Genomic DNA, 22,293 nt, shown 5'->3' with positions numbered 1-22,293 from the left:
ACATTTTATTTTCACCAAATATGATTTTTGAACCCCATAAACTTTTTAAAGCAGAACATTGTAAAACCGACGTAAAATCTTCAATAAGAATTAAGGGACGGCTAAAGTTAACCAATGCAAGGTGTTTGATAAATACTGCAAAATGTTTCATGATTTGTCTCAATCAGAATACTGCCCCAGATCATTCTTCACATCAGGCAGGCGATTTGTAAAGATGTAATTTATTATCCGCAACAGGAATAGTCTAGACTCGAGAGCATTAATGGATAGGCACAAGCCAGAATGAAGAGAAATGAATATCTGTATCACCAAGGAGAAACCACATCCTGTTAGACAACCAAGGAGGTCAGCTAGAGTTTCAAAGCCTAGCAGCAAGCTTGTGGACTTTGATTGACCATGCAAACCATGCCCATGCAAACCATGCAATCATTCTCCCACGTAACTCTTTCATGCGAGTTAGTTGGAACAAGAGCACGGGAGGAATTGATATTGGAGTAAAAGTCTACGTCCAAGTTGTTGCGGAAAAGTTAGTTTATTTTTCTGTTTTGTTTTTATCTAGTTGTTAATAAGGATTTGATGTGGCTGGAGCCAAGATTTTGGGCTACAAGTTAGTAGCATCCTTTATGTTTTTCTGTATAAATAAGTAGCAACCAAGACGAATAAAAGGGAAGAAAATTAGTTAAACAAATACTGGTTGTTCATACCATAAACTGAACAAATATCAGGCATTGCTTTTCTGTATTTGATCGGGACCTATCACATCCACCATTGGATCAATTCATTCCAAGACATCAGATTAAGTGAGTGCTAAGAAATGTATCGGATTCTGCTTGAAGAGCAATAAAACTCTTTGTATATTGATCAATTTGTTAAAAATTAATGAAAACGAGTGATGCATTCATAGTCTTTCAAGTTAGCTGCATTGTTTTCACTTATTTTGATGCCAATTAATTCAGTTGACAGAATTTCTTGAGTGGAAAACAACAGGTTTGGTTCGAAGCGACTTACATGGGTGGGAAGGAAATTGAGTTGCCATTAAACTATAAATTAAAACGCAAAATTTTCATGGTCATGAGGCTATATTTTTTCCAGTAAAGCTTTTACTTTGGAAATTTATCAATTTGGCCATAACATACACAGATGTGGACAGAACTAGCAAAACAGAGAAAACTTTTAACAGTAATCATCTCTATTTCTTAATCAAAGTCATTAGTAGGGAAGAAAGAAGAGCAAGATCATATCACTTATTAAAAAATTCGTTGTTACATAAGGTGACATATGTGAACTTATAACCATCGCTGAAAGATAAAATATCGTGGTACCGAACACCAAAAATCGATTCTTATTTTTTCTTAATGACCTTAGAGAGGTTGTGAGGGTGTGATTCTGATTTGGTGATTGCTGCTATCCACAGGAAGCTGTTTAGAAGCATCTGCTAAGGCTGCAACTGCTGCCGCTGCTGTCATGGTTTGATAATGAGAAGGCAACGGGGAAGCTTGATGTTCAGTGTAGTAAACTTGTTCATGAGATACAGGATTAGCATACTCATAGCCATAGTTAGCAATAGCAGCAGAAGCAACAGCAATGGAATGTGATGGATGCTGCATTTGAGAATATCCAACAAATTGTTGCTGAATTTGATTAGCAGGAATTTGAGAGTAACCGAGATATTGTTGCTGCATTTCGGGTTTAGGTTGAGTAGCTGTCTTCGGGGGGTAAATTGGAGGAGTCCCCTCTTTGTACACTGCAGTTAGTGCGCGGCTTGAGGCTGCCACATTATTGGCTTCAGCTATGTTTGGTTGCATGGACGCGTATGGCGCCTGAGTTTGGGCAGGGGACATTACATAGACCGGGTATTGTTGATCAATTGGGCGATGGTGAAGGATTTGCTGCTGTGGAGAAGCATACACTGGATAGTAAGATGAAATTGGCACTGGAGTTGTGGCCTGGTGGGGAATATAATGCATGCTTGCATGAACATAGTGTTGTTGTTGAGGCTGCTGCTGCTGTTGCTGATCCATTTGAGCCGACGAAACATACCCGGAATCTGGAGTTTGAGGGCTCGGAATTGGAATATTGCTTCCCGTGGTTGGGCTATTGGGACCTCTGTTCTCTCCAGATGCACCACCATCTTGATCTTGTTGGTAACTAGGCTTTGAAAGAGAACTCGCAGCAGATGCAATGCTGCTGTCACTGTAAAATTTCATGTTTCAAATAATTACTTCTCTTAAAAATTACAACTCTGATTCGAACTATCAAGATCCAAGAGAAAGAATTATACAAAATGAAGATGTATTACCTGGCAACAGAATCAGGAGAAGGCACATTGTAAGCTGCACAAGCTCTGTATTGCACTGTCTGTAAAGGCAAAGGAGGTTTCCTTAGTCGACCTGCAGGAACGCCGTGATCCGATCTCTCATCATCTGAGAGAACCCTGCTTGTGTTTTCAGTTGGCAGAGCAACAGGCATTGGAGGCAGAGCAGTGGCAACAGCCGTAGGCATCAGAGGAGGAGCCCCGGAAAAAACAACTCCTCCCTCTTCCTGCTGCTGTTGCTTCCGCAAACCGCTATGAGCAAAACTCATCTGCGCAAATTGCTCCTCTATGGCCCCATTCCTCTGATCCTCAGCACGAACACGAATAGGTGGCAAGTTTGACATTGAAGGCGACGAGGAAGACGAGCCAAATGAGGAAGAATTCTCGACCAGAGGTGAATCAGGCAAAGAACATTGCACCTGCTTGTTGTGATCATGATCGGCCTCTGGTTGAGCGCCCTCCAAGTCATTTTCACTATCAAGATTCAGTAAGCACTCCATTGTTGTATCAGAGTGGCCTCTAGGAAGCAACCCAGAACCATTTAGAGCATCTACATGTTGGGAAAATATGCTCTTTAAAAGCATATGTGTTTATTTAATTGTAATAAACTATTTTTCTGATTAATAAAATAAATAAGGTATTTTATTCAAATATCTTAATTGCATTAATACTTGTATTAAAGTCCATTTAATCATATTATATGTATTTATGTGATCACCATGTGGATTCACAGAAGACATAAATACAAGTTATCTTATGATTAAATAAATTTAGTTCGCAGTTGATAAATAAAGTTGGGCACTTTATTTAGGTATAGACTGTAATAAATTCATTGAATGATTTGTCTTAATCATGTATGAATTTATTGATGTAGTACGACTACATTGAACAGGATCACATATGAGATTTAATTCACTTTGTAATAATTGTCAGACTTATTAAATCTCATAGGCGTTGATTTTACTGTAATCTTAATCTTGAGTTAATTATGATTTCATGATTGTAATTGTTATTCCATTTGAGTTACCAATGGGCACGACACATCCTTGTGGTCAAGATTACCCGGTATCTTGGTGGGAGCAATTATGAGTATTGGAGTTATAGATTAACAATATAGAATTTGTACAACACATCTCTTGATGGGTTTTCAGCACTTGATCATAGAATTCTCTAGCCAGAGTGTGTCAACATATTTAATATGTTGAAAATGATCATTAGAGAAAACCAGTAAGGATCAAGGAATAAGATGTTATTAAATTGATTGGACAGTTGAGATATCAATTTAATTAACGATGTGGTACAAAGGATTGTGCAGTAAAGAAATCAATGTGGCTTGGGACGAATTATTATTCGAGCATACAATTATGGAAGTCAGTTCCAATCTTTTAGTGGAGTAGATTTGGAATTAAATAATTGGGCTAGTTTAATTACAGACCTAATTATTGTAGCCACTATTGTATGTTCCCAAATGATCCCCGGGTTAGCTCATTTAATTGACTGCACCACTACTGGACTAATAAGTAAGATAACTAGTTATTTGGGTCAAAAGCCTAAATATATCATTTAGTGGGAGGCTCTATTTAATTAGCTTTTGTATAAGGGACCTTATGTTATTTTACAAGGTGGGTCCCCTATTGAAAAAGAAAATAACGTGAGTTTTATTTAGGGCATTATTTGGAGCCTAGGGTTTTCACTAAAGGGTGATATAAAAAGCTTATTTTCTCTAAAGAAAAAGGCGAAGCCACTTTATACAGATCAGAGAAAAAGATTTTTCTCTCCATTGTTGAGAGAAAAATTTTCTCGTGCTAGTTGCTTTGGTAGTGATAAAGGCGCCCACACGTCAAGTGCAGATCGAACCTGAGTCATAACCTGGAAGATCATTGGTGACAGCTCGTGATCTAATACGTGTGGTGGTGACGGATCGTGATCTAACAGGAGTGGTGGTGGCGGATCGTGATCTAGGAGCCTAAATCACTTCTGCGGAAAAAGCCAACTCGGATTTTCAAGATACGATTTCTAGCATACGAATTCTTATATATTATATGAGAGCGATCTTCAAAAGGTTTTATAAAAAAAAATTTAAAACCGGATTTTTTACCAACACTACAAACCATGTTTCAGATTTGGCATCATCAAGAAACGATCCCATTGAAGCTGCGGTTTGAGGCATGTTGATGAAAAGAAACAAGCGGATACGTGATGAGGTTTGCAATGCAGAAGCTGATGTTGCCATTAAATGATCATACTCTTCAATCATGTTCTCAAGATCTTCATCAGTGGTGATGGAAACAAGAGAGTCGAGGTCTTCATTAGGAAGTTGATATTTTAACGTGAAGGACCGGCCATTGACAAGAGAGCGGGAGAGACGGGAGCAGAGGGACTAAAGAGAGGAGTGGCGGTCAACGACAACGAGGCGGGTCTCGCCGGAGACATAGCAGAGGGATTTGTCGTGCGGGCGGGGAATGATGTGGCCACCGTAGCTACACATGAGGCGCAGCTTGGCACCAGGGACTTCCGGTAGAGGGTTGTTGTCATCATAAGTGTCAGCATTGCGGGAGCGGGGGGAGGACTCGACGGAGTCCGGGTAGGTGAGATAGGTACTGATAGGGCCAGGGGCTGCCACGGTGGCTGTGGTGGTGGGAGCAGTGGAGAGGGAAGGAAGAGGTGGTGGATCCATGAGGGTTGAGGAACTTTTGAGTTTTGCTTTTGACTTTTGAGTTTGTGTTGTGGCTTTTGGAGTTTATTGGAAGTCATGTCAATTGGAATAGTTGACGCTTTTATTCTTCTGTTTTCAGAGGAAAAACCACATTGTTGGTAACTTCTCCACTCTCTTTCTTTTTTCAAAGAGGAGTAAGTGATGCTTAATATTTGGAATTTAGGAGGAAAATTTGGTTCTTTGTGGCCTGTTTGATTGAAAAATATGATAGATGATGATCTCATTACACATGCTCTGAGCTCTTCTGCCTCTACTTGCAGTTTATCTATTTTGCCTCTTTCGTACTATGCGTAAAGGTGTAATTTGCGTATATAGATGTGTAAATTCAGCTAAGAGATTAATTTTTTAGGTTGATGACTCCAATTGAGAAAACTGCATCAAAGCTAGAGTATATTCAAATTATACTATTATTTATTTCTTAGAATATGTATCTTGAAATGATGGTCATATCAAATTATACGATTATTTACTTTTTTAGATTATATACCTTGAGATCATGGTCATATTACTTAAATTTGCTATAAATTGCTTATGAACAGCAAGCCCAGCATAAATCACAAAAATGCTTTATAAAAGATAACAACTTGAATAATATGAATACAAGCTTAGGTTCATTTATATACAGAGAACAAGAGAAAGAAACAGCTGGCCTAAGGGGTAAGATTTGTAAATGAACAAATAACAGTCTGTGAATAAGACAAATATTAGCCAATCATTTTCAGCTTCTAGAAACGTAATCCTTGCATGCTTATTTGCTGAGATTCTTCAGTAGCTCCATTTTGCCAGCTCAGTAAATCTTCTGCATATTCTGATTGCAAATGAGTGTAGCTGAGATGACATGCCAGCTTGTCATCAAAGTCAGCTGTTGAATTCTCACAGCTGCTACTTTCAATACCCTCTCTCAAACACAAGGTCTTATCAAAGACATTGAGTTTGCTTCTGAAGTAGTCAAACTTATAGTATGGTAGAGGCTTAGTTCGAACATCTGCAGTTTGATCCTTGCTGGCAACATAGCTAATTTCAATTTCACCTTTTATAACTTTGTCTCTGATGAAGTGAAGATCAATCTCGAAATGTTTGGTTCTCAAATGGTATATAGGATTGGCAGCTATGCCTGCTGCACTGGTACTGTCACTTAGAATCACTGGAGTTCCTTGAACCTTTAACTCAAGCTCAGCAAGTAATGAACTAATCCATGTAATTTCAGCACTGCATAGAGCCATAGCTCTGTATTCAGATTCTGCAGTAGATCTAGCTACCACACCTTGTTTTCTTGAACTCCAAGCGACCAAGTTATTACCCAAATATACATAATAGCCACTGATTGACCTCCTGTCATCTGGATCACTAGCCCAATCTGCATCAGTATAGGCAATAAGATCAAAATATTCAAACTTTTTAATCCTTAGGCACATGTTCATTATATTCTTAAGATACCTCAGCACCCTTTTACATGTTATCCAATGTGACTGTCTTGGATCTGACATAAACTGACTAAGCTTGTTCACAGAGAATGCATGCTCAGGTCTGGTAAGCACTGCATATTATAGGCTTCCTATGACACTTCTATAAAGTGTAAGGTCATGAAACTTGGCTCACTCATTTCTTTTTAGCTTCTCTGAAGTGCTGAAATGAGTTTCTATGCCTTTGCAGTCAGCCATTCCTGCTTTTATCAGCAGATCTTGAACATATTTAGTTTGAGAAAGTAGGATGGTATCTTGATTTCTGGTAACTTGTATTCCAAGAAAGAAATTTAAGTTACCTAAATCCTTTAAGGCAAAGGTTTTGCTCAATTTCACTATCACTTCTTCAACATCCTTGCTGTTGCTTCCAGTGATTATTATGTCATCAACATAGATGAGCATAATAATTACATCTGATTTTGTTCTTCTAAAAAATAATGATGTGTCACACTTAGAATTTTCGAAATCCCAAGAGTATAAAGCACTCTTCAACTTGTCAAACCAGGCTCTTGGAGCTTGTCTTAGTCTATACAGTGCTTTGTTCAGCTTGCATATGTAGTTTGGCTTGCTTTTGTTTTCAAATCCTTCAGGCTGTGGCATGTACACTTCCTTAGTCAAGTCTCCATTTAAAAATGCATTGTTTATGTCCACTTGCCTCAGCATCCAGTTGTTATTCACTGCCAAAGTCAGAATAATTCTAATTGTTGCAGCCTTAACTACAGGGCTAAAGGTTTTCTTGAAGTCAACACCTGGTGTTTGCAGGAATCCTTTAGCAACAAGTCTGGCCTTGTACTTGTTAGTGGTACCATTAGGATTTTCTTTAATTTTGTACACCTACTTGTTTCCAACCAACTTATAATTTTGACTATTAGGTATCAAGGTCCAGGTTCTATTTTTCATCAGGGCATCATACTCATCTACCATTACTTCTTTCCATTTCGGTTCCTTTAAGGCCTCACAGGTGTTTTTGGGAAGCGAGGACTGTATTTGGGTAGATATTTGGTATAGTTTTGGTTTGAAGATCCCTACTTTAGATCTTGTTATCATAGGATGTGATGGCCAGGTTTTTTGTTCACCAAGGTTTTGAGTTTTTGGTTCTGTGGCTGGGAGTGGATTTGGACTGTCTTCTGGAATGTGTAACAAAAGTTGGTGAGGTGAATTGTTACCTGATAATGTGTTAGTCTCCAAGGTCTGTTGTGCTTCATCTTGTATAAGATTTTGGGGAAGTTCTATATTTCCAGCAATGTCTTGAGAGTGACTGTGTACAGCTGCTGGCTGTATGAGATTGTTAGGGCTGTTGACAAGGAAAGACAACTTGAAACTTTTCAGAGAGAGTAGTAAAATCACTTTCATTCATGGACTCCTTTATGTTAAAACTTAGATCACTTGAGAAAGGAAAAGAATTTTCATTAAACCTCACCTCACACTAGCTGAAATGTAAATCCTGCCAGACTGACTCATGCATACATATCCTTTGTGAGCAAGACTTACTCCTAACAAGACACATTTAGAGGTGTGAAAATCGAATTTGTGCTTGTTATAGGGTCTCAGGTAAGGAAAGCACTCACAGCCAAACACTTTAATTTGAGAGTAATCTGGTTTAGAAGAGTACAGCAATTCAAAAAGTGTTTTAATCCCAACTACAGGTGATACCAGTCTGTTAATGATGTATACAACATATGTAAAAGCTTCTTGCCAATATGTCAATGGCATTTTAGCTTGGGCTAGTAGTGTGAGTCTAGTTTCCACAATGTGTCTATGTTTCCTCTCAATTTTGCCATTTTGTTCATGTAAGTAAGGGCAAGAATGTCTTAGAGCTATTCCCTCTCTTTTAAGATATGGTTCAAAGGCTTTGAATTCTCCCCCCATGTCAGTTTGCAGTGCTTTGATTTTCAAGTTTAGTTGATTTTCTATTTGCCTTTTGAAAGCAATGAATGTGTCAAGAGCTTGAGATTTTGTTGTTATAGGGAAGAGTCATGTGTATCTGGATTTGTCATCAACAAAAGATATATAATATCTATATCCTTTTGTTGAGGGGATTGGTGCTAGTCCCTATAGGTCTATATGGATCAATTCTAAGGCTGTTTTTGTTCTGGTTTTAGTGTTCTTGAATTGCCTTTTTGATTGCTTTCCATATTGGCATGCACAACAAAATGAAGGGATGATATTTTTATTTATCCTTAATTGGACATCGCACTCTTCTTCGTTATTTCGGTTATGATTCGAGGAGCACATCTTCACCACCTTCTTAGTTTTTGAGTCTCATATTCTCACATACATTTAATATTTTGTTTCTCTATGTGTTGTTATTTATATTTTGGTATACATTGCTACTTCTCTGTGATTTTGATGATGGATTGTTTTTGTGATATTCTTAATGTTGGATGATTAGATGTTGGATGATTATGTGTTGGATGATGGAGTTGTTGGTATATGGATACTTGTTAATATATTTGGAAGTGTTTTAATCTCCTTTTGTATTAGCGGATTTGTTCCACTTTAAAGGGAAATTCTACCAAAATTTTTGCTCGCCTAATCTGGGTAATTTCATTCTCACCTCTATGCTTTACTTTTTTCTTTTTCTCTCTTTTATTTTTTATGATGAAGGGGGAGAGATTATGTTAATGCGCCTGTATATTGATAAAGGGGGAGATAGTGATTAATAAGAATAAAATTCACTTTTGAAATGGATTTTGTTTTTAAATGGTTTTTTTAAATGAATTTTTAAAAAAATGCTCCTTGAGCAAAAATTTGTTTATTGGACATATTTTTAAATTGGTCATACATTTAGGGGGAGCATATATTAAGGGGGAGCAAAATATTGAATGAAGTTTATCATCATAAAAAAAGGGGAGAATGTTAACATGAATATGTTCATAATATTGATTTTGATGATAAAAAATTTTAAATGTTTTTTATTAAAATATTAGAGCTATCCATTAATAAACGAAAGTCTTATAATCATTCCAATTATATTAATAAAAGTTGGATAACTGTTAAATTTCAAATTGGAAAATGATTCTCTACAATATCTGGCTAAAATCGTGACTCTGAAAATAAACGGTTAACCGTTTTCTTTTAAACGATTAACCGATTAAAACTAGAGAGTAAAAAAAAAAATTACTTAAGCTCTAACCGGTTAAGAAAAACGGAAAACAAAACACGCTTGGAAGGCTACTGGAATTAAACGGCAAACCGTTTATTGAAACGATTAATCGATAAAATCCAGAATGCAAGATTGTATTCATCTGGCACCGTTTAATAGAAATGGATAAGGCTAATTTGTTTTGCAGGTTACTGGAAACAAACTGTGAACAGTTAATGTCAAACGGTTAACCGAAAAATTATAGAAAAGTCATTTCATGCAAATCTTTAACTGTTTAGTGTAAACGGATAGCTTAAGTTTATCTTGCAGGTCTTTGGAATTTAACGGCGAAAGGGTAAGCCTAAATAGCAAACCGTTTATTTAAAATTTAGCCCAACGGTAACTTTGACCAGCCTAAACGGTTAACGGCGAACCGTTTCCGGGTAGACAGTTTGTAACGGCTAGTTTTTCAGCTCCAACTATAAATAAGCTCATTCAAATTCAAACAAGGTTGATCACAACACTACCATTAAGCTTATATTCGAGAATACAATCTTCATAGAGCTTTAAACACATTTCTTGCTTCATCTATTCACACATTGAGCATTGATTTGTAATCTTAAATATTGTGTAAGAGAAAAATAATTTGTAATCTTGTACTTTGAGTGATTGAAAGTGTTGGGATACACTTGGGTTAAAAGACTGGGGATAATCTCTTGTTGTAAAGGTTCATTGACACCTTGGAAGTCAAGCGTAAGCTTTTGAAGTCTTAGAGACTTGCTTAGTGAAATCCTCAAACCCGGAAAGCTTGGAGGCGGAGGCGTAGACGTAGGCGAGGTTGGCTGAACCACGTAAAAATCTTCGTGTTTGAATCTCTCTTCCCTTATCTTTTTATATTGTGATTGATTTAATTGTTATTGCTTTAAATTCGTTTTAAATTTGCATGGTATTTTGTTTTAGAATTGAATAATTTTTAGAATCCTAATTCACCTCCCCTCTTGAGTTGCATAACTAGAATTTCACTAAGTCTGTCACTAAGGCAAACTCCTCCAATGAAATTCGAATATTTTTATGTCTAATCCTAAACCACATTGCATTCTTATCTAATTTCACTTCCCTCAATAATATGCTGTGGAGTAACTGAGCAAAAAACTCCAACTCTTTCACATCCAAAAAATTATCAAAGTAAGAATGCCTAAAAATATTTATCTGCTCCTCAGAGAGTATATTTTTATTGTCCTCCACTGCATCTGGCGATGATCGGCTTGAAATCTTTGCTTTGAAGTTTTCAGATTCCTTGATTTTCGATTCCATTTGCATAAATACAAAAAAAATTAAATTATAATATAAAATGATTGAAAAGTTGCATAATAATATATTTTAGACTAATCATAAAAATTATACGACATACCAGTCGAGTAAAGCATTCATCACACGACTATAGTCGGGTATCAGGCGGGTAAAAAATTCTTTACATGACCACAGCCAGGTAAATACAAAGTAAATGATTCTTTGCATCGAGAGAAAATATAGAGTAATGAATGCTAGTTAAAATGTCACCACAACGAAAACCATATTTTCTAAGAAGTTCCTAGAGCTAGCACATACTCTTAAAATACATGGAGGGAAAATGGAGTATTTGAAACCACATCACAGCCAAACATCAGAAAGACGAAGATTTGAAAGGGAAAAAGGTTTGGTACCTCTTCGATTAACAACAACTACGAAAGCTTCAGTACATCTACTTCTATACCAACAACACGTGTGACATAAGAAGCCTAGGAAAAAGAATATGAGAATGAGATAATGTAGACAAAAATATCTTTTGCTGTATTTTTTTAAAATTAAAAGGAACACCTTTAACAGGCGGATTCTACATATTATTGATTGGTTATAATGTGTAAATTTTTATTATAATATACAATTTCTCGTATCGACCTAAACCGTAAAATAAAATAATGTTTGTATAATGGAGGCTAACAACAGGCAGCACACACATGTTCTACAATTATGTATTTTGACATTAATTTGTATCTAATTAACTAATCTCACTTTGTTTTAATTAGTATATTTTGACATTTATTCTTTGCCAACTAATATTCAAGAGTTTTTCAACATAAATCAAGCTCATAAAGAAGCTGAAAAAGAGCAGTGACATTGGTAGCTGAGAGTTTTACTTCTCAAGAGTATGATGTCTATATGCCTTCTTTTCTCAACCTCAACGCCATTATTGATTATCATAACATAATCATCACCTCCATCATTTTTCCCCTTTCAGTTTTGTGTGCTTGTCAAAATGTGCTTGCTTTATTGATTCTTTTTTTCCTATGCCAATGCCCTTTATCTGTTAATTTAAATCTTTTTTAAAATCTTCTTTAAAATTTTATATTTTATTTTCTACATTTGTTGAAGTACTATCCACATTTCATTCTTAAACTCTTTTGGCCTTCATTTGAAAATTTTCTATTATGCAAAAACAACATTTCTAAATCACTCTCCCTAATATGTCATACATTTAAGAAAATACATTAAATAACTGTAAGCTTATACACAAGTACAACAAAGTCATATTTCAATTTTCTTATAAATTAATAAACAATCAACTAATAAAGTCATTCACTTGCAAAAATGAAGTATAAATAATGATAAAACTACTAACTTGAAACAATACCCAACTGATGAGCGCAGCTTCAGCTATAGGATCATTCATATCTCCTATCTCTCGCGGCTCCAAAATTTTCTTCCATTTTCATTTCTTTTCCCAATTTCTCTCAAACCAAACAATCATCTTCCCTTGCCTGTCGCAAAACAAACCCAAACCCTCCAACCTGCTGTTGGTTATATTGCACAACAACTTCACTTCTATATGTTTCAACCGAATTCAGTTTGTATGAATTGAGGGAATTTGGCTGTTGTGTATGCTGGTCATGAATGATGATTTGGGGGAATTTGGGCGTTGTGTATGCTGGTCGTGAATGATGAATTGGGAGAATTTGGGAGTTGTGTATGGTGAATGATGAATTGGGCGCTATGTCGTGAATGATTTTAAAAATTAATTTTTTAATTAGAATAATTTAGTACTTGCACATAAAAAAAGGTATATATAGAAAAATTTGAAGTATGAGGGTGTATCTGAATAAAAAAACATATTTTAAGAGTATAGCAAGGACAAATCCCTGCTTCACCTATTCATTTTTCAGTTACATTGGGCAGTGCTGAAGCTGCTAGGACATGTAGGATTAGCAACAAGATAAGTAGGCAAAAAAGCCTCCACTAGAGCAATGCAATCAAGAAAATGACTTTGACTACTGCAAAGAAGACCAGCTTTATAGCATTTACAAATGTTCACCCCTAAGTGGCAAGACACACAATGGCAACATTAACACTTGACAGCTTTGAGGAAAACTGGGATGACGAGGCCCACCTAAGTGTGACAACTAATATTACTTAGATGATGAACCGGTTAGTGGTGCCATTGTCAACTCAGTAGTATAAAAAAGGCAGCAGATGAGATGATTGAACTATATTAATATTTATGGAGAAATGGGAAATAGTGTTAAGGTTAAGGAGGTTGATGAGTGTAACTCCACAATGGCGTGTGATAATCGTGATAATTGATGCTTCCGTGGCCTAACAATATTGTTGATGCTTCAGAAGCTATATGGAAAGCCTTAGAATCCCTAAAAGTGTTTGGGTGAATTGGATATTTACTTGTCGGATGCTTGATGTTCATCTTTACCATATTTTGATAAATTAGTATACTTAAAGACAAAGATAACGACACTATGTAAATTGGTGAAGTGCTCAAACAAACTACTTTTTGGATAATTATACTCAAATGAAATACAATTAGCTCACTATGGTATCAAAGGGAATAATTTGTTGGAACAAGGGTAGCTAGTGGGTAGAATGGTTGAGGGTAAGTATTTGTGGTTAAGAATATTTGGCTAAAGGTGAAGGTAAATGATAGGGATTTTACAAGAGACAGCACTGACTTAAATTTGGGCTTTTTTATTAAGCTTTCAGCTTCTTTGCTAAAATTGGAGAGATGGCCTTGTATTTGTGGGCCATACAACTTTTTAAAATACACACTAGGATCACCCATTTTACTAACCTATTTTGCCTACACGATTTATCAACTTTGATTTTACCACACATTTTAACTACGGCTGACTCAAGTTACCTGGCTAACATATTTACTATATATTACAACTAACTTCCTAGAGTTTTCTTTAGATATTTCTAAAGAATTTTTTGAAGATAATTTTAGAAACCTATGTTCCTGATTGCGAATTACTTTTTCAACATAGTTGTTTTAAAAGAGATCTATACAGTCACTTTTGAAATTAAGGGAGTTTTCATGACAACTTCGCCAAATTGTAAGTTGTCCTTTTCCCTTACATTGAATGGTATTATTCGTCACATATCTTAAATAAAAGTTTGCTCTAGTTGTTTAATTTATCGTGTAAATAATACGTGTTTTTTTTTTTTTGCTTCATTTCAACTTGAGTGCGGTTGCTTCCTATTTTTAATTATCTCAAAATTATATTTCTAAGCACAGGTTAATTCTCTAGTGAATACGAGTATTTTCTGTTCACTTAATTTGAGAAATTCATTTATTATTTGAGACGCACAACTCAATATGTAAAAAATAGCTCTAAACCGTTTCCACTAAATAGATTAAAATCGCTCCGGAATCGAAGCTACAAAAGATAATAGGACTATACTTTTGTATTTAAGTCTACCAAACGCCTCCACAATCACCGGTCCATTTCTTTTGATACCATTCGTAGCTGTTCTATATAGCATTTCTGAGTTAAGGACAGCTGAAGAAATACTCCTGCAGCGAAGACCAATTAAATAGTCCAGCAGCATGGACAGACACTATCGAACTCATGGCGAGATCCGGGTTTCAATCTGAGCTACCTATCATTGAGAAAAAATATGCACTGCAACTAAAAATCAAGGGTCCCAGCCTTGGATGATCCAGAGCAACTACCTGATGTGCCATATGAACTCCCACTTGAGCCATCAACAGGAGCTTGATTGAGACATTCTAAAACCAAGAACCTACGCTTCTGCAACTTTATTGAAAATGTTGTTGCCTCGAGTATCAAAGGCACCTGAAGAATTTTTTTTTTCACAATGAACAAGATTAACAGATGAAAAATATGATAAACATGTTACCTAGGATTAGCAGGTGTGCTTATTTCAGTACAAGTAGCACTATAGTGGTAAATATAAGATTAGAACAAAGCACACTCCACACTACCTGTGTATTCAAACGAGCTACTTTGTGTACATTAAGAAGGCCAACCATGTCCTGATAACCGGAAAGGAGTTTTGCCAATTCCTTGTCCTCATCTGAAAGAAGAATTTGTTTAGAAGTTTAAAAATACAAGGTCTTTGACGCAGTAATACCAATAAAAAGATGAAATCAAACCTGGGATAGCTGCAACAGAAAGCAGAGTGTCTGCCATGTGCTGCCATCGTTTAGTGGACGAAAGTGAGAGAAGGGAGGGCGGAAAGGTTATAACAACCACTGCATTTGAAGACCGCACCATACCTTTCAGAGATTTAATAAAAGAAAGCATTTCCCAATCCTGTAAAGTAATAAGTTGAGAGTCATAAAAAGGAAAAATCATCAATTCAGTGCAGTACTGCCTTGAAAAATGACAGAAAAAGGTGTAAAAGACAGAAGCCACTTCTTCAAACAACCATTTCTAGAGACGAAAATATTACAAGAAATTTATTGAGTTCCAGCAGAAATAGAAAGTAAACGAAAAACATGGCTGTAACCATACATTTAAGGTGATTATGACCTCAGAGCAAAGTGTAATTGCCACTGACCATGTTGGAATGTTCACATTGTGGAGCACATAATGACTGAATAGCTATACGACCAGCCAATGCACAGCTGCCGTCATTTCTGGAGATGCAACCAAAAAAACATCAATAACATAAGAAAGAATTTGAACAGGAAAGCAAAAAATGAGAGACAAATAAATAAGACTATCCAAAACACCAGCATTACATAATCAGTCACATAATACCTTAATATAGACTTAATTAAACCACCAACATAGGTTTGAAGTTTTACATTCTAGAAAGAGCTATAAGAAAGATGAAAAGAGACAAATTTAGAGCAAGCGTAAATGTAGTTAAAACATTTTAGGAGCTATAATTATAATCAAGATACTAAAGTAAGTCCATATTAAAACTCAAAATCTAAAAAATTATCTCCAGCATGGTGTTTTATAAAATAACAGAAGACATTGTGATACTGAAATGCGATCAGGACTCATTCAAAAAAGCATTGCTGGAAAAATTTGAGGAAAACAACAGTATCTTTAACATTTCTTGGGTAATAGTTTATTCCCTCGATATATATCTAATATCCACTGAACTATCACTGTGCCAACAACATTATCTATATGATACTATTGTCTGCTTGTATATCATCCATCAATCTATGCAATTTTTCATAATATTACATGAAACATAGCACATTCCCCAAATAAAAAATTCAAATTCTTTGTGATTCAAAAATTCAATTGCCACATTTCTAGTAATAAGAATTTGGGCATGATTTTCCAAATCTATGCTTTACAAATGCTCCGCACCTCACCTCATTCTTTTAGAAGCAGGATGAAGAAGCTAGCTTAACTACCTAAGATCAGAGGTGCAACTGTATGCATGGCTACATGTAGGCATGCGCGCATGTGTGTGACCAAAGAAGTTAATATCCGTATATGACATCTTATCATAAAAGCATTAAAGAATACCTTTGATGTTGAGCTAAAAATGAGGCACAATGCTCCTGAAGAGCAGCAAGATTTTTTGAGTCTTGGATACCAACACAATTTACACGTTGTCTGGTAAAATAGTGCCTCTCCAGTGGCTTTCTCAAGTCAAACTCATTGCAGTAATCTTGCTTATTGTCTGCACCACCATAATGATGAGTCACTATGCTTGCATTTAGCTCACATTAGACCAGAGATGTCTGTTCTATGATGTAAAACAAAGAAATGGATAAAAAATTTCACTTTTCTGGTTCACAAAACTAGATTTCTATTACATTAGCAGCCAGAAGTCACTAATCTGAGAAATGTTCTAACTGCATCCCTTTCAAGTTCCATTTAGTTGGACAAGCAGTAGGAAATGGCTTTTACACTGCATTATAAATGCTAGGGACCATAAACAATTGAAACTAAAGACTGCAACCACTGCCAGATAAACAGCTATTAGACAATGCTCTACATCATAAGGCACAAGAGAAGTTCATTTGCTTACGAGGCAAAATTTCTATATGTAGAAGACAAGGAAAAAAAAATCAATAATTAATTAAATGAAGTGATAATTGCAATAATGCCATTTTAAGTATCCTTTAAATTTAAACAGTGGTAAAATACGCTGCAATTATTTATTGATTGATTCATTTTAACATGAATTTGTGTGTATGTACACACACACACACACCATAAATCAAACCAAATTTAAAGAAAATAGCTTTGCACAATACCTCTGTGGCTATCAAAGTTTGGTTGATTTTCACCCATATACTTCTTGTACTGCCAAGCTATCCTCAATCCCTTTTCCTACAATACGTTCATAGATGACATCCATACATTTTAACTCAAACAATAAAAGATAATACAAGTAACAAGAGAAAAAACTTGAAGAAGAAGGTCACCTGTTCTGATTCCCGATCACGAGATTTATCATGTTTCAGAGAGGCAGGACTAGGCAAAGTACCCAAAAAACCTCTGGGGTCCTTGGATGGACTGGCGTAAAGAAGAGGTTGGCCGTGAACAAGCCCTTGTGACATAAAATTCCTTAACAAAAGCATGTGATGAGGTGCTTCTGCATCTTCCATCACCATCACAAGACTTCCTAAAGGGAACCCACCACCAAGTATCTCTAAATATCATGAACGTACAAATAGAAAAAAAAACAGTAAGAAAACTTATAAATTTACTAACATATTACAAATAAATGAAGAGGAAAACAAGTATAATATTACTGTCAAGATCAGCTATCCCAGATGAAACAAACATAGTTCCATTAGGACCACATTTGACTCCAGGGGTTTGAGACGAGGATACAGCCGATAGGTTGCGAGAGAAGCTGCTTAGCCGAGGCTTAGTTGTTGCCATGGCAGCATCAACAGAACACAGCTTTGTCTTGCCTGTAAAATGCTAAAATCATAATTAATAGATTAAATTCTGGTGTCAAAAACTTAAAAGCCATTATTTTTAACCAAGAATAAAAAATGTCGAACAAAAAATGAGCCTTGACAACAGAAAACCCTCATCACAAATTTAACAGCATCATAAGCTATCATGAAAATTCAAGGGATGGGTCAAATGAAAGAGCACATGAAAAACGCACCCCACGAAAAACTGTTTAAAAAAAAGAAGGAAAAAGCAGAAGCCAAAACTAACCAGTAATTCTAGCCAAAAAGAAGCACTAGCCTTGCATAAAAATGAAACAACCTAAGAACACTAAAAATGTAACTTCATATTTTTCACTTTATAAAGGACAGGAACAGATGACAAGCATTGATTCGTTGTTGAAACAAAAGATAAGCACATTATTAAAAAATAAATAAACAAACGCACCCAAGAGTAAATGGTTGACAATCTGCAGCTTAATGATTCAGGCCGCAAAGAGCAGACACGGGGCGGGAGTGATAGAGCAGCAGTTGGCGTCGAGCAACGCCGGTGACGAGCGAGTAGTGCGGCGGAGAGCCGGATTATTTTGGTGATGGGTAGCTGCGGCGGGCGGCCAAACACACAAGGGACTTCTTTTTTATGTGGAGTTTGGGCGGCTTTCATTAAATATATTCCAAAACAAGGTACTTATTTACTAATAGATAATTATGTAGACTTTTTTTTTTTTTTTTTTACATTTTATATTGGCTAAAATATTACTACGTACATATTTAATATAATTTATTTAATAATTATAAGTATAAATTTAATTTTATAAATTATTATTAAAATTTTTGTTACATTTAGTTAATTTTTTTTAGTAGAGATTTTGAAAATTAAATAAATTATTTTATTTCTACTGTTAAAAGCGTAAATTTTAAACTTTTTGGGCTAAAGGTTGAAAAATATTTTTAAATATTAAAATCTCTAAAATATTTTTTTACTTATTAGATAATCTTTTTTTCATTTTTTATAACATAACTCTAAAAACTTCTCTATTAAAATAATTTTATAATTTTTAATAAAATCTCTCATTGACAACCAAATAACTAAGTAATATTTTTACTTACGAAAACTTTATTCATTGACAAGAGATAAATGGGCAGACGATTCCATATGTTGTTAAATGCCTTATTGATTTCATTTTTGTATTTATTGTAATAATTGTGTTGTATTATTATAATACATGACTTTGTTATGTGTGCCTGTTATGTTTTGTGTGAATAGAATGGACAAAACAGCCATTATAGGTTTAGTGGTACAGAGGCAAGAGGAATCACAATGCCTCATTCTATAACGTATGTACAATTGATAAAAAGAGTATCTCGAGTTATTTCTATTAATATTTCTAAATTTTGACACTGTAAGATGTTCAAGCTTAAAATATCTGATCCAATGCTACTTATTCCAATTATGCTAGATGATGATATAGATTATTTTCTAGAGCAAATGATTAGTAGAGCTAAGTTAAAGATCCTTCTTTGTATTACCCAAAGATAAAACAAATTTTGACATCACTTATTGTTGATGTTTACCCTAACTTTGGGTCATATGGCTATCTACAAGAATATATAGAGCCATATGTTGGAGATTAAGGTTTAAGTCCAAATAATTTTGTTGTTGAAGATTAATCAACATCTAAAAATTGTTACTGAAATATAACTTAATGATGGAAGGGGGCCGAATTTGGAAAATGTGAATGCTATTATTCATGATGATTTTATTGCAACAACGATGGTTACTAATCCAATAATAGGGAATGTGGAGCCTACCAATGTGAGTTTCCAGCCCTCTATCCTCTAATAATAGATATATGCCTAGGGCCAATTTGTTTGCATGCAGTAGTTCATTAGATAAGGTCAACACGCATTCAAATAGTAATAACTTGTCATTCATGAAAGTTGTTGATGATACCAATAGGGAAAAAATTGTTTAATTCAAAAGAGGAATTGCAAAAAGTGCTTTCTATTGTAGCGTTGAGGAAAAATTTTGAGTTTAGAACCTTTAAGTTATAAAAGAACATATTTGTTATTACTTGTATTAATGATAATTGTAACTGGCAACTTCGCGCTACAAGTTTGGAAGTTTAAATATGTTTGAAATTAGAAGGTACCATAGCGTCCATACTTGAGCACTTGATGTTGGTACGAGAGATCATCATCGTGCTTCATTCAAACTTATTGGACAAAAGATTTGTTGCAAGTATGATGGCACTTCATCCTCATATATGCCTTATATTAGTCAAGACTTCCAAAAATAGTTTGGATATAAAATAAATTGTAGGCACGCCTCATGATTCATTTAAGTTACTTTATTGATATATAGTAATGTTGGAGAGGAAAAATGTAGGCACCCATATATTTTCTGAAGTCGACAATGCAAATAATTTTAAATATTTTCTTTACGGCAATTGGAAGTTGTATGCATGGATTCATTTCATTAATAAGGTCAGTCATTATAATTGATGGCACGTTTTTTAAGAGAAAATGAAATGAACTTTATTTATCACGACAACACTTGATGGTAACAATTAATTTTATCTTATTGCATTTGATATTAGTGACAGTGAGAACTATGCCTCATGAGGGTGATTTCTAATGAAGATAAAGAAATTCTGGTAGGTGCAATTGTTAAACTATTTGTAAGGTTTATCGACCGCAACAAATTTAACTACTTTATGAATAAAATACACTAAAGAAAAAGTTGCAAAATATCTTTATGATGCAAGGTATAACAAGTGGGCTCATTCTCATTTGGTTAAATTTTGTCCCACCCCGTTATTAGATTGACATACTTTAATTTACCCTTCAAAATTACTGTTATTTTTAACTGTTGATTGATGCTGACTTATAAAAATAATAGAATACCCCTAACCCAGCTAATTAACAGTTTTGTGAGGCTTAACAAGGATAATTTCATTGTGCCCCTTGAGATCTGACATATTCCAAGTTAAATCACAAAAAATAAATTTATTAATGAAAACACCCTATAGAAAAAAATAGTAAAAGACCTTTAAAAATTAAATTAATTTTTACTTATATTTAATTTATAAAACAAATATAATAATCACAAATTTTATTTACAATATCACCACAAGAAAATTAAAAAAAAAAACTAATTTTTACCCTTGAATTTAAATATATTAGGGATATAAATCATTAATCAATTAGTTGACTTTTATCATCCAAAATATCATTTTACCCTTATTTGAAAGACAAATTAATGCATAAAATTTGTTTACATTCCCTAATATAATTCAACAGATTATTAAAAAATAAAAAAAACCTTAACCCTAATCATAATCCCAAATTTTTGTCAGTTTCTTTTTTTTATTAACATCATTTGTTATAAATTTTAATCTTCTTATTTTTTATAGTAATTTTTTATTAAAATCCATTTTAGTATATTTTTCTTCCCAAACACGAAGATAAGGGTAAAATAGTACAATAATTAATAATTTATAAATATTTAAGTATATCCAAAATTTATCATTTTCTTAGAATAATATTTATCATTTTTTATTCATCATTCTTAGGAATCTTGAACTATAACCCCTTTTTAATTTGTGATTAAAATGTTAAAAATGAAAAACTATAATCTTTTAAAATAAATTTTGAAATAAGTTATTGGCAAAAAATAATTATATTCCTAATTTGGGCTTTGAAATCAAATAAATTAGCAACCCTGACATCCACTACAATTTATCCTTAACTAAAATTTAAAATTGCAATTCAATTTTTTTTTTATTTTCCAAATTCTTTTTTTAATTGTTTGTCTTCATTTTCCTTTTCTTCTTATTTCTTTGTCTTGTACTCTCTATTTTTCTCCTTCATTTCATCTTTGTTTCTTTATCTCATTCTTTGTTCTACTTTCCTTTTTCTTCTCTGCATCAAATCAAATAATTCTCTTCATTAATCAACATTACCATAACCAAAATAACAGAATAAAACAAAAACAAAATCTTAGAAATTAAAAAAAAGGTGAATTTTTTTCTCTCTTCTTCTTTCTCCTTCATCTTCTTTGTTCTCTTCACTACTCATCATCTTCTTCGTTAATTTTTTTTAATTTAACCCTTCTTTCACACATCTAACAACTCCAAAGTCGCTTTCAAATCTGATTTCTATAATCCTAAAAAGAGGCACCGATTTGATCGTGACGGCCAAACTATCACGCTAAGCTTACGGGGCGGATTGGTCCAAGTGGAGCAAGTACTGGTTCTTCTAGTGATTAGCATGCAGCAACTGGACGATCTAGGTCGCATCGCCCGCCAAGCCGGAGATGAGGTAAGCGAGAGAGGGAGGGGCCAAGTGGGAGGGGATCTTAGAAGGGCATGCAAGGCAAGTCAGGTTGGGTTTGTGCGACGGTAGAGCGACGAGAGAAGGATGACGTGGAGTAGAGAGAGATGAGGAGGAGCAGGGAGAAGAATAAAGTGCTGATAGAACAAAGAGCGTAGCTTTGGTTTTGTCCCTTGAAACGGACATTGACGGTAGAGTGGACGGCAG

The 22,293-nt window shown here is 34.7% G+C and overlaps 1 protein-coding gene, 1 long non-coding RNA gene and 1 pseudogene across 4 annotated transcripts in view; 1 reads left to right on the top strand and 2 right to left on the bottom strand.

Annotated features, from left to right (window-relative positions):
• Positions 1–1,361: 1,361 nt before the first annotated feature.
• Positions 1,362–4,991, bottom strand: LOC107177943 (uncharacterized; annotated as a pseudogene).
• A 9,230-nt stretch (positions 4,992–14,221) lies between these two features.
• LOC102612498 (elongator complex protein 4) lies at positions 14,222–18,430 on the bottom strand. 2 transcript variants are annotated; one of them, XM_025101621.2, is made up of 9 exons: positions 18,200–18,430; positions 17,602–17,776; positions 17,272–17,498; positions 17,101–17,176; positions 16,364–16,520; positions 15,429–15,507; positions 15,022–15,181; positions 14,851–14,942; positions 14,222–14,701 (listed from the first exon to the last, which is right to left on the bottom strand). In XM_025101621.2, exons 1-9 carry the CDS (start codon positions 18,413–18,415, stop codon positions 14,534–14,536), a joined length of 1,350 nt encoding a protein of 449 aa, XP_024957389.2. In that variant the 5' UTR covers positions 18,416–18,430; the 3' UTR covers positions 14,222–14,533. The 2 variants fall into 2 exon arrangements, with proteins under 2 accessions (XP_024957389.2, XP_052298437.1); XM_052442477.1 differs by having other exon boundaries at positions 17,602–17,766; positions 18,200–18,349.
• A 2,935-nt stretch (positions 18,431–21,365) lies between these two features.
• The window catches only part of LOC127902697 (uncharacterized), a 2,705-nt gene continuing 1,777 nt past the window's right edge, over positions 21,366–22,293 (top strand). Inside the window, exon 1 of one of the 2 annotated variants that reach the window (XR_008055155.1) lies at positions 21,366–22,293. This exon is cut by the window's right edge and continues 49 nt beyond it. This is a non-coding gene — a long non-coding RNA (uncharacterized LOC127902697). The other variant, XR_008055156.1, reaches the window with a different exon arrangement.

The sequence above is a fragment of the Citrus sinensis genome, chromosome 1 (genome assembly GCF_022201045.2).
Source record: "Citrus sinensis cultivar Valencia sweet orange chromosome 1, DVS_A1.0, whole genome shotgun sequence".
Taxonomy (NCBI): Eukaryota; Viridiplantae; Streptophyta; class Magnoliopsida; order Sapindales; family Rutaceae; genus Citrus; species Citrus sinensis.
This window is presented reverse-complemented; position numbering and strand designations above follow the sequence as displayed.